Source organism: Leptopilina heterotoma, unplaced genomic scaffold (assembly GCF_015476425.1).
Source record: "Leptopilina heterotoma isolate Lh14 unplaced genomic scaffold, ASM1547642v1 Lhet_181, whole genome shotgun sequence".
In the NCBI taxonomy this organism is placed as follows: Eukaryota; Metazoa; Arthropoda; class Insecta; order Hymenoptera; family Figitidae; genus Leptopilina; species Leptopilina heterotoma.
The window spans coordinates 380,842-394,579 of record NW_025110898.1 but is presented as its reverse complement, the minus strand read 5'-3'; the positions used below and the strand labels follow the sequence as shown (position 1 = coordinate 394,579).

Sequence of the window (13,738 nt, the reverse complement as noted above, 5' to 3'; positions counted from 1 at the left end):
ATAGGAAATGCCAGTGTAGTGCCGATGTTCACCACTGGCTTAGTACTCAGGCGATTGTTCGGCGTACTCTAGCCGAGCCTCGACAATTAGAGCTGGCGCAGTACAGAATTTTTGTTTCGCCGAAGCTTGGACAAGCCACGGCGGCAAGTGCTGTCTGAGTATAGAAAAATTGTTCACAACGCTCTTTGCCAACATTGCTTTTTTGCCATAAACTTGAAAAAAATTATAAAAAAAGTTTATGAATGTTTATAAATATAAATTTATTGAAAAAAATTAATATTTTACTTTTCAGTTGTTCATTTTTTATTTTTATTAAATTTAATAATAACAATTTAACACAATTGTCTAATTTTGTAAATAATAAATTATTTAAACAAATTAAAATTATAAACAAAATTTAAACTTTAATCTCAATAATAATTTGGTTCCTATTAAAATACTATTATACTTCTTACTATGAATAAAAAATTATTAAAAAATTACCACGTAATTTAAGAATTACGTAAAATGTTAAATGCAATAAAGTAATTTAATTTAATTATTAAAAATTTAGTTTAACTTATTTTATTTTAATTTATTATTTCTAACGTATCCCTATTTTTTTCTCATCTTTGACTCAATAATTGTATGTCTGAATGATACTGAGATATTAATACTTTACTGTACACATGTGTCGTTAGCATAGTGGTTAGAGCGTTAGTCTGTTAGTCCGTAGGTCGTAGGTTCGATTCCCCTCGTCAGCAATTTTGTTTATTTTCATAGGTTTGCGATATTTCTAGATTCCAATCGTTAGGTACTAAAATATGAAAATCTAATGCACACTTACTGTAATTGTTTATTATTTAATTTTTAAATGTTATAAACAATTTTTTTCTACTTCATTTACTATATCCATTGTTAGTCTCCATCTTTAATACAATTTCTTTAAGAAGAGAAATATTTTATGAATAATAACTATTTATTAATATTATTTACCATTTTGTTGTTAAATTATTTATAATAATTAATTTACAACTAATTAATAACAATACGGCATTAATTGCGGCAATATTCTCAGCCAGCACTGGTCCAGTGCTGCGCCAGCGCTGTCTGGCAGCACTGACAGACAGTACTTCGGCAGCGCCAGACGGCGTTATCATCCCAGTGCCATGCCAGTGCTGGCTCTCAGCCTTGCCGCCAGTGCTGCCAGTGCTGGCGCAGTACTACGCCAGTTGTAAATTTCCCATTGGGAAGGCAGAAATTTTAAGTGAATTCAGGTCAATTGAATGAATTTTTAAAATTTTTATCCGCCATTTTGAATTTTTCAAAAAAAAAAAAAAAAAAAAAACCCCTTGACAATTAAAAGTATTCCTTTTCACCGGTACCGGTGAAGAATCATATTATTATTCAATTTCAAAGAACATGAAAATTCGTTAATGTTTATTAAAAACGATACTTTGTATATTGAATAAAAGAAGGAATTTAAATGAAATTTTAATCTTCGCTCCGGTGTTTCACTGAATATCCATTTTTGTATTTTCCTTTTGCTAACTTATGCGTAAACGAATATGATGCGACAATAATATTTATTGTAATTAAATCTTTGCCGATATGGCAATGAATTTTTTTCTTTTAATAAAATTTGAGAATGTTAATTAATGAAAAGAGCTCCATTTCGATTTATTCGAAAATATAAATCACATTGATGAATGTTAAGGATTGAGATAGAAATGTCTTCGTGCGGATATTGATTGAGAAAACATCTTCTTTCACTTTCATGAAGAAGATAATTTTTTTCAATTCTATTTCTATATTTCTTATGAAGAAAAAGTAGCTTCTTTTTCTGATCCTATTGTCAGCATCTAAAGCTATTTCCACCATTTTTCGGCTCCTTTCTTCAAAAAAAAAAGATTTTGATCCTATCTGGTGTGAAAAAGTGCGAAATGCTGTTTCCTCCCCCTATTTCATCATAAAGTGGATTTAATCTCAGAAAATCCCCTGACTGATTTGTGATCTGATTTATAGGTACTTAGGAACATCAACTTTTCTGTTTGACAGGCAACCAAATAACGGTTCAGAGAAAAATCTTGGATTCAAAGAAGAAGAAGGAGGATCGATATTGAAAGGGGAAAAAAGAAGAAGGAAAGGGAATTAGGATATGAAAAGAAGTTTTTATGATAAAGAGACAATTCGCGAAGACGGTGCCCAGGAAGGTTTTTAAAGAAAAGTAAGCCGCAGGCGGAAAGAAGAACGCGCACGTTGTCGTCCCATTGTATTCGAAAAGAGTGGAGGAGAAAATGGCGCATGCTCTTCGTCCTGAACGCACATAGCCTGGAAAGCACGATTTCCAGGTTTGACTCGAAAATCCATAACGTGTAGGAGTCGTCCTGCTGCTGTTATTCGCGATCCACGCAAGCTGGGAATCCTGCGTCTCTCTCTCTCTTAGTGTGTATACGAGGAGGGAAACCGCGTGGTGCCAGTTTCAACTCAGCAGGTGGCCAGCTCACATCAACAAGAATGAGAAGCGCCACGCCGGTGGAGGACCACGTGCCTCTTACCCCAAATTCCCTAATGGATTATTAATTTCCAATACGACTTTTAGTCATCAAAATTTTTTTTCTCTCCCAATTCCTAATTAAAATCCTAATTAAAATCAAATTGAAATTAATGAAACTCCATTTGTGATCGGTCAGTTTGTCCCTGTCAGTGGAGTAAGTGAGCAACACGTGGTTATTGCCGAAAGCTATTCGGCTTTTCGTAAAACGAAATTCAACTAAAGGCTAAATTACCAAAGTTTATCTCACCCCCGAAGAATTTTAAGTTTCCCTAAAGAATTTTTAATTTCCGGGAAGAAATAGTGATTCAAATCGGACATGGATAGTGTATCCCTTAACGGAACGAACCCTTTGGAGGGGAATTACGTTCTCGATGTGTTGAACTACATTAACGAATTAAACGATACGAGACTACATCAGGAATTGGAGTGCAGGACGAGGGAACTTATGGTCAATAAGCCTGATAAAGGATGTGGTATCAATTGGGACTCTCTTCTTTGTTGGCCGGCCACTCCACCTGGAACAGTGTCCAAATTGCCATGTTTTGCTGAACTACACGGCATCAAGTACGACATAACTCGTGAGTACTTTTTAAATTCCTAATTCATTGCTAATTCCCTACTATAGTCACGTTCATAAATTTTAGAGTATTCCCAATCCTCAAATTAGATATGGTCTTCTTCGTGGACATCTTTGGGATTGTAATTATAAAGATATAAATTTCTGGAGTCTGGACAAGGGTCCAGGATCCAGAACAGTAGGATGTTCGGAATATTCCGATCCAGTTTTTCCCTTAGAATAATTAATAACGGATTCAAAATTAATCGACGTTTAGTTCCCTTTACTGGAAAAATTCCTCTTCCTTCAAAATGGAAGCACCTAAATGTGCCATCAACGGGAATTAAGTTTTCTGCTAGGAAAAATTAATTCCAGTTGATGGCAAGATATAATTAGTGGACATCTCTGGGGGTGGTAATTATAACCAACAGATATAAATTTCTGGAGTCTGAACAAGGGTCCAGGATCCAGAACAGTAGGATGTTCGGAATATTCCGATCCTGTCAGGGTCCCCTTAGAATAATTAATACCCGTTTTAAAATTAATCGACGTTTAGTTCCCTTTACGGTAAACTTCCTCTTCCTTCAAAAACCACCTGAATCTGCCATCAACGGGAATTAATTTTTCCGCTCAGAAAAATTAATTCCAGTTGATGGCAATATATAATTAGTGGCCATCTTTGGTGGTGGTAATTATAATAACAAACAGATTTAATTTCTGGAGTCTGGACAAGGGTCCAGGATCCAGAACGTTCGGAATATTCCGATCCTGTTAGGGATCACTCGTTTCAAAATTAATCGACGTACGAACCCTTGAACAATAGCCTTTGTAAATGAGGATTAACTCCGAGAACCCAGGTAATATTTTCTTTCTCCCTTCATCGCATGAAAGACTAGATAGTGAAACTTAAAATGTAACTTAGGTCGTGGCAAAATTTAAAAAAAAAATAATAAACCTTTCAAGATTTCCACAACTAGGCCACTCAAGTTCTTCTTCTTCTTCTTTCTTCAGCTGAGACATGGAACTTTTTTTCCATCATCTACTTTTCGGAAATTCACCAGGGGAGATTGATCTGTTTTTTTCTCCTTCTGTTCTCTGAACTCTATGATCGTACAAAGTATCACTCTTATTCGAATGTTTTTGCAGATTTGAAAAAGAGTACTTTCGCTCACTGTCCCGAGGGGATAGATAGTTTTGCAGGAATAGGAAATTTTTTTCTGCTACAAGAGGGAATCGAATTTCTCCGGAAACTCAATTAAGTTTCCACATATATATATATATATATATCGTTTGGTTAATAAACCTTTCGAAACAAATAAATAACAGTTTTCATTTTTAGAGACTACAAATTGAGAAAATTGTTGGGATTTTTTTTTTGCTAACTCGATTTATTATTTTTTTTTTGTTATATAATCGTAAAGGAATTAGAATCGATTTTTAAGCCGCGCATTTCTTTTCGAATTTGGTAAATAATTATAATTATCAATATTGGTTTCGTAACCCTTCTAGTAATGATTTGTTGTCTGTCAACGCATTTGTGCGAAACATATATATATATAAATACAGTTATGATGACCTAAATATAGAACGCGTATATTATTTTATGTTCCACTTATAAGTATACTGTATCGTAAAAAAAAAATAAAATAAAAATCGTAATACTTTATTTTGTTATGCGTATGGCAGTAATTTATCATTTCGTTTCATGAACGTTCGTGGCTATTTAACTATTTCTTATAAATCATGTAATACTTAATAAGTTTTCATTAAAAATGTAATTTTATTCTTTATTGTTATTAGAAGCTCGATGTCAGTTTTTGAAAATTCAAAATGGCGAATCCAAAATGGCCGGAAAAAAAAATAAAAAAAAGAGTTAACGCTCCAAAAAATCACTAATTTTAACTTTTCGTTGCAAATTTGATGTCTGTATTTGAAAATTCGAAATAGGAAATCCAAAATTTAAATAAATCTTCAAAAATCACTTTTTTTTTTTTTTTTTTTTTTAAATGAAGGAAAATTAAATAAACTATTAGATTTTCGAAAATCACAATGGGGGGGGGGGTTGACACAACAACACAACGGAATAAAAATACAAATTTTGAAAATCCAGTAAAGTTATAAAAAAAAATTTCTTAAATGGAAAAATTGAATAAAAGTAAGAAAGAAAAGTGATAAAAGAATTTTTTTTTTAATTTAGAAAAAACATAATTTTTATGAAGAAAAATAAAATATAGACAGCTTCTGATAAAAAATAGCCGAGATCTAAAAAGATAAAATTCGAGTACGTGAAATGCTTTATGTGGGACATCATTTTAAGCCAATAGGTTTGTGTGTTTCAGTGTTTGGAACGCAGAGCACGACAAGTAAGGGGTCATAATCGAATGTCAATTTTGTACGCGGATCTTTTGAAGAGAACCCCTCCCTCCCTCTCTCTCGCTCTCTTTTTCTCTCGTCTTGAAGGATTTTCTGCCTAAGAGAGGCCTTTAGGAACCCCAAACCATTAACGGACTCTTAAAAAGAAAGAAGTACCTTGAATAGGGTATTTTTGGAAATAAAAAAAATATCTTTATATTGAGAGGGAGAGAATAAAATTATTGAGAAAAACTTTCGCTTATTATACAAATACCAAAATTTTCATATTATATGAATCTATCGTTTAAAATAAAATAAAAATAAAAATTATAAAATGAAATTTATAATAAAAATTAAAATAAAATTTAAAATATCTTAACGATAATGTGTTACTTTGACTTTTAGTGCCTATAACGGTTTACCTTTGGCTGTATTTTTTGGTTCAAATATTAAAAAAAAAAAAAAAAAAAAAAAAAAAAAAAAAAAAAAAAAAAAAAAAAAAAAAAAGGTTTATTTGAAACAATATAAGTTCAAAAATTTAGTAGAAAAATGTGATTAATTGCAGACCTTCAAGAAATTATAGTTAAACTTACCCCTCGTTGATAAAACACTAATATAATTTTAATTTTTTGTCTTTCGATTAGCTTCAAGAAAAAAAAAACAAATTTAAAAAATAGGTTCAGAAAATTTTTTTCTCTCTCTCTGCTCACAGCGAACGATCAGAAAGCATTCCAGAAATATTAAACGAAAAACGAAAAACAAATCTGGATTTAGTATTTCTCATGGACCTAATATATATGTATAATATTTTGCACTCTACCATCGCTGTAATAAAAAGTATTGAAAATCCCCGATTTCGCATTCAAGTGGTCTAGGTTTTGTGCATATGGAATCGAACAACTTTATATAGATTTTGTCATTTCCAATACTAGAATTTTTAACGTAAAAAATGCAATAAACATTTAATATTCAATTTCTGAAATATTAAAAATTTTTTTTTTTAATTAGATAAGGGAGGAATTTTTATTTCTCTTTTATTTAATTAAATTTAATATTTAATTTCAATGAGAAAATTTCAAAAAATTGAAATTTAAATCTGTTTTTAAAAATCCAAAATGTCGGATCCAATATGGCGGACGGCTTTTTATAACATTAAATTAATTACGCACCTAGAGTTACTTTTTCAAAATTCAAAATGGCAGACGACTTTTATAATATCGATTCAAATTGCTTGAAATCTTTTTACTTTTTGAGATTTTTGAGGATGGTGATTACGAATCTAGAGTTATTTATTTAAAATTCAAAATGGTGGATCCAATATGGCGGACGACTTAAAAAAAAATGGACTATACTTTCCTAAAAATTATTTCTCAGGGGATTTTTGTGGTCACTGATTGCGAATCTGAAATTATTTTTTAAAAATTCAAAAACGCTGATTCGATTTCACTCGCACAATGATTGTGCATTGTTATATAGTATTCCTGGTTAATTGGAAAAAAATAATTACGCTATCCATGGAAATAAAAAATAATAATACGCGATAATAAAATATGCCGCAGCAACTAGTAATTTAGTAGCAGCTCACATTACTGACCTTAAATGACCTTAATTGTCATTAGCATAAATGGTTATCCATAACCTTTTTTTCCCCTTCATTGTTTTTTTTTTTTGCATCTACAGTGTATTCATGTTCATTCGATTATTTCGTATTCAGACTTTATAGATGTAACATGTTTTTATCTATTGATTTTTGAACCTGGTTGTGTGCTATTATATCATTGAAATTGACAGTTATGTTCTAATATTAAATTCAGACGTAAATTAAGCATTTGGGGAAATTTATTGTTAATTTTTATAAATAGTGTCTAAAGATATGGGTTGGATAAATAAAAAATTAATACAAATCAGAGAAAAATTTATTTTTTGTTTCAATTCATACATTTTATTATTATGATATTAAAATAGTTTGTCTTTGAGTTGGAATATAAATTAAATATGAATAACATTATTAAATAAGAAATTTAAGTAATTTTTTTTTTTTATAATAAATATTTAATAAATTTTAAACTTTATTTAGTTTTAATTTCTAGTATTGCGGGGAAGAAAATTAATTTTTATTTTATTAAAGTTCTTTCGGTTTTGTATACTCTCTTTTATTGCTTCCTTTTTTCCTCATTTCAGTGTCAATCTCACGCTTTTTTAAAAATTTTTTTCTCGCTTTTTTGTTCTCTCTTTACCCCTCTTTCTACATTTATTTTCTCTTGTGTTTTTTTTTTTTTTTTTTTTTTTTTTTTTTTTTTGAAGAAATGTCATATAACAATTTCTCGTTATTTCATTCTGTAATCGATATGAGCATACAGGAGAAACCTCTAAATAAAAAAATTTATTTGGAGAGAAGTATTTATTTACTCTGTCCGCAGTGAGAAAAATTGATTACTTTTAACCAGATATTCTAATTTCCGAAAATCGTCGGAAATTGTCCAAAGTCGTCTGCAAGACATTGTGCGAATAGTCGGAAGTTTTCTCACTATCGCATGATTATGAACAAAATGTTTAATAATTAAAATCTTTATATAAAAAAAAAAAAAAAAAAAAAAAAAAAATTTGCCGTATTAAAATCTAATATTTAAGAAATTTTTTTTAACGTTTCACTGCTATTACAATTTCTACAAAGTACTTCTCATTGTTAGCAGCAGTACATAGGAATTAAATTTAATCTTTTTAATTCATTTTCCGTTAGAAAATGAATTTTTGAAATAAATATTTTAAGAATAAAGTAGAGTAGAGGTTTAAAATTATGAATGGAAAGTATAATAATAGCCTGTCGACAACAGGTACACATGCTAGTTTTTGAATATATATATATGAAATGCGATTATTTTATAATATGGTTAATGATAATTGAACAGGTCGTTTAAAGTTAGTAGTTCACAGAGGAAGTACGATTAGTTCACATTAAAGCAGCAAATTTGCTATTTCTCGTATGTGAAATTCTAGAGTGCCGCGCTCTATAGTCATTTGCAATGTTGAGTGGTCGTTCAACGATTAACTGAAACTATTAATTAGTTATCATTCACACAAATGGAAATTATTTCCCAAAAAAGAAAAATACTTTTTTTTATTCTTGATGTCTTCTACTGTTCAAAACTATAACTGAACTTTAACTGAACTAAAATTTTAACACAGTGCCTTTATTATTAGTTTTAAAAAAAATTATTTCTTTCATAAGATTTTTTTTTTTTTTTTTATAATTCATTTATAACAAAATTTTTCCTACGATATTATTTTATATAACAGAAAAGTGAAGATCGACTTGAAAGAGATTTGTTGATGAAGATTTTAATCATTATCCTCACGTTTTTTCGATTGTAATTTCACGAAATTATTTTTTCCGAATTCCACTATAACACTTAGCGGGAAAATAACTTTTTCCTTTCAATTATATTTCATAAGTTTATTTTCGGCGCAAAAAAGATTTTTTTATCTTGGGAAAAATGAACTGAAAGTTGAGGGAAAAAAAACAGCAATTGGAATTGCGATCGATTTCGAAACAAAAGGAGTGTTTAGTTAGAACTGTAATGGTGATGAATAGCAAAGCAGTCAATTAACGGCAGGAGGACAAAATTTGGCAAAGACAATGCTTATTCATAGTCAACTAGAATTGCATCTGAATTCGAAATCGTTTGGGGAAATTAGAATTTAATCCTTTTTTCAACTATTCTTTTAGGTTCCCCAGTTGTGAAGTGAAAAAAATCTGTTTCAATCAATTTTTTTTTCCAATAAACGACGAAATTCTTTTTGAAATATTATTTTTTAGCTGAAAGTACATGTCTAGAGCCATACATAGTACATGTCCTATTTTTTAAATTTCTTTTAACAAAATTTTTTCATGTTTACAATATTGGGATTGGTTATTAAAAATCTACTAATGCCTACAGCGTCATCACTATTTTTGCTCTTTTCTATCCTTAGGAAGAAATTTTCCAAGTTTGCTGTTTCAAAATTAATTGACATTTCAGTTAGGGGATACGATTCGGAATTTTAATTTACTTGAAATTTTAGGAAGCTTAGAAAAGGAAAATTTAAATCATAGTGACGACAAATAGTTGATTGTTCTTCCTTTCATGAGAGGAGGAAGAAATAAATATTTGTAATAGCTTAAAAAAAGTTTTGTAATTGAGAAAAGCTGACGATGAAGTAGGTTACAGAATTCAAAGTTTCGTGAAAAATATCCAAATGGGGTGCGTCACGATAAGCAAACGATTGAGAATTAATGCTACTTTGAAAAACTCCCTTTCATCCGCTTTCAATTAGAATCCGTTTATTCTTCTATTAAGTTAAGTTTCTTTTCAAATATTCTTTTTACTTTTGCACAAATAATTCTAGTTCTTAATCCGCTATTTGGAATTTTTGAAACCTGACTTTAGATGCATAATGAGAAAGAGTAGATCCAGTTGTCTTCAGATACACTGAAAATTAGAACTTTGTGGAATCAATCAGGAATTCAAATTTTGGGACAAAATTCAAAAGTATTTGTTGCTTTTGTTTAAAAATTATTCGTAGACCCAATAAGCGATAGCTCCTTCAGTGTGAGGTCGAAGAAATGACGTTGTCTAGCGGAAACAGAGAATGCAGTAGGTTTCCCTCAAATTATTTTCGGGATAACCAAAATGAAAGGTTCGGAGATCAGGTGTCGATGTAAATTAGATAAAACACCCCTCAGCCTAGGAGTAACCAAATTATTGATTTGACGTTGAAGTCGAAATAATGCAGTCCTTAGAAAAATAGAAATCTGCCTCGTGGTAGAAATTATCTCCTTGAATGAATTTGACTAGGACGAGACTCGAAGAAGGCACTTGGTACTTGAAGAGATTTTCTTCTTTGGAGTCGAAAAAAAATTGATGACAGTACACAACTAGTTAGCTTGGTAGCGGTTCCTAGACTCGAAGTTGATTCGGTGGTGGCTTCTGGAAGACTAACTAACTTGAAGGCCTCTCCTGGACTGACTAATTTTTCTAATTGTGGTCACCTCGTAGAAATTACTGCATTTACCGCATTTTACCGCATTTACTGAACTCCCCGAAAAAAATTAGCATTGTTAAGAGTTAACAATTTCTTGAATCAAGGAATTAGATATTTTTGGACCATGGTCATGCAAACAATCATTAAACTATAGTAATAGTTAAAATAAATTCCAAATGTTGATAAACATCTGACAATGTAAAACATTTATTGATCCTCCCAATGTTATAATCGAAATGGAACTGTTGACTCAAAAATATTCCTCTCCTGTTATGCAAATTTAAAAAACAAATCCCAACCCTAAATATTCCCCTTGAATACAGGATTAAATTTTTTGTGACAAATTTTAAGATTAAAAGAAACGCGATGTCAGCAAACCCTTCATTTTCAAGACAGTCCATTGGTATTCGTCTGGCAATCAATCACTGACAGGAAAGCTTTCTCCTGTTTGAATCTGTCACTGTAAGAAAAGGGCTTGGCTCTTGATATATAGTATCTCTACATAAATTTTCGCGTATGCGTATTTATAGACACCACATTGCAAAAATTCTTCTAATCTTCCTAAAAGAGGGTCTAATTATATTCTACCTCACGCTGGGGATTTCAATTTAATTAAAATGAAAAGCAACAAAAATATAATTGATAAACTGTTTCCGTCATTCAATTTTTTTAATGGCACGTTAAAAATATTATTAATTGTTAAAAGTTTATTATTTGCAAAACTGCAAAAAAGAATTAAAAAAAAAAATTATTAAATATATTTGATTGACGAGTATAGTCAGATTTTATAAAAATAAATCGCGGTAAAATAGGATAGAAAATTTTGGAGTCGACTTTTTTACGTATATATACAAAATGAAATTGTTTAATTGATCTAGGTCAGCCAATTAGTTAAAATTCGGAAAAAAAATATTCCTACTATTTATATTAATGTATAAAGTTAATGTTTACCGAGCTTAGAAATGGTAAGAGATACCCTCTAGTAAGACAATGTCTTTGAAGGAATTCGAATTTCTTTAAAATTACTTTTTCCTTCAGAGTGCGCACAATAAAAAGGAACAATCTAATTTCAAGAGTCAACTTGAAGTTTTTAATTTTTTTTTTCAAATTCATTTGCATAGATATTAAAATGAAATTTAATACAGAACTTTTATTTTCTTTCTCGCGTATTTTTATAGTGGGATTTTTATGGTAGATAGCATTAAATATTATTTTTATTTAATAATTGAATTTTTATATTGTGCAAAAAAAAAATTACGTAAAAGGAATACAATACGAGCGCGGTGGTAAATATGGATTCTGTTTCACATATTGTATATATGGTCTCTTCTATCAAATGAATTCGTTGTTTTAAAAAAATAAATGTACAACAATAACCAATCCTGGAGAATATGTAACGGATCATATGCATGTTCAAAAACTGAGTCGTAAAATATAAACAATAGGTGATGAATAAATCATAAGAAGTTTGTTGATTTTCTTCTGATTAATGCCCGAATATTTTGTGAATAATAATTTTTTGAAAAATTGAGAAATAAAATTGTTCTTGTTTCTCTGTAGGGTCCTCCTTAGACAAACAATGACTTTTTGTTGAAGTTGCTAATTATATGTTATTATAATTTGTTGTTATAGTTATTCTAACTAATTCTCTATTTCCTAGTAGGTAATGGTGAATTTCCTCCTGTTTGTATAGTATGTTTCCATACATCCAAACCTTTTGTTTATATAGTGTGTGACCTCAACTCGCACTAAATAATTGAGATCTCGTATTCCACTGGAAAATGAGCATCTGTCCTGGCAGCGTTAAAATTTTCAAAACGTACAGTTAGAATAAATTCTATTTCCATAGTTGTCTTAATTTTATTTTCAGTTTAAGAAAATATTCCATTATAATTTTTTATCACATTTTTAGAATTGTAATTTAAAATGTAAAATTAGAACAACTGACAATTTTAACAATTTAATAAATAGAAATTTAAATAAATAAATTTTAACATCAAAAAGAAAAGAGTAAATATTTGAACTAAGTGGTAAAAGCTTGTTGAGGAATATATTTTAAAATTACATCTAGAACTTTGTCGTCAGTTATTGTTTACCTTCAGCAGATGTAACACTTCAACTACGTGTATGCTCCATCAGAGTGCAAATCGCCTCAAGGGTAGCCCTTTTGCCAACAAATCTCATTTACCTCTAAAGCAGAGAAGTTTCCACAAGCTCGTAAATGTAGGTTGTATATAAGAGAGAAACAAACCTGTCACATCCTATTTTCACTATAGTCTTAAATCCTCTCTTTCAATTCCCGCAAGTACATATCGAACAACTAATAGATTCAAGTGTTCTCGAATACGAATGAAAAAAAAATTAAATTAATCTTTATCAATTCTTTTCAAGAGAAAGTTTTCTATAGCCTCTTCAATTTCCATTAACACTACAAGAAATGTAGTGGGATGATGTCAATGTCATCCCTAGTTATGCCGATATTTTATTAGACACCAAGTGATTCTCAATTTTCTCCATAAGTTTCCTAGTTGGAAAAAATAGAATTCAATTTCTTTACGTATTACCGAATTTCAAATGAGAAACTTGATGTTTAGGATACTATTAGAATTTCTAATAGCTCCCAAAGAGGATACACATTTTACTTTTAAATTTATTGAATTCACGCTCAGACCCAGAAGCGATCTTAGGATTAAAATTTATTTTACATTAAAGGGTAAGAAGACCGTTTGGGGCTTTTTAAAAAAAACTATTTGAAATGTTGAATTGGGTGCTTCGAGAACTAAATTTAATGAAGTAATCCTTGTTCGTCACTGTGCAACTAATTAAACCTTTTTCCGTGGGATACTTAGACCCTTACCAATATGTTTGAAAACTTTCATAATTAAAGAATACTAATATTTTTAGTTTCTTTTTGTGTGATCGAATACCTGTGTGCTCTAGTTAGCAACTATATATGAAATGTATCTATACAAATATATATCTGGAGACAAACTTGGATGATAAACTTAGACGAGTTTCTTATAAGTTTATATAAACTTTTCTTTCACTACCTTTTCAATAAAATCTACTTCTATTTGCTGCTCCTTGAAAAAATGCTATGGAATCGTTATTTATTAGTAATTGAATAAATGAGATCTCTGAAAAAATCTAGATTTTATGGTTATGAGTTTTATTTAATTTAGCCACCATGAGTTGTGTCTACCTTTCGTTAACGTTCTGAAGAATTTTGATAACTTCCATAGTGTATTCGACAATATTTCCTTGAGGATGTC

At 30.1% G+C, this 13,738-nt stretch overlaps 1 protein-coding gene across 5 annotated transcripts in view; it reads left to right on the top strand.

The window, feature by feature from the left end:
• LOC122500066 (diuretic hormone receptor-like) overlaps nucleotides 1-13,738 on the top strand; it is a 95,907-nt gene that overhangs the window by 20,455 nt on the left and 61,714 nt on the right. For all 5 annotated transcript variants that reach the window (XR_006301435.1, XM_043608785.1, XM_043608784.1 and 2 more), the window contains exon 2: nucleotides 2,038-3,114. Coding sequence is in view for 4 of the 5 variants with exons in the window: in XM_043608785.1 (XP_043464720.1) it covers nucleotides 2,853-3,114 (262 nt within the window). In the remaining variant the exon portion in view is untranslated. The remainder of the gene's footprint in view (nucleotides 1-2,037; nucleotides 3,115-13,738) is intronic.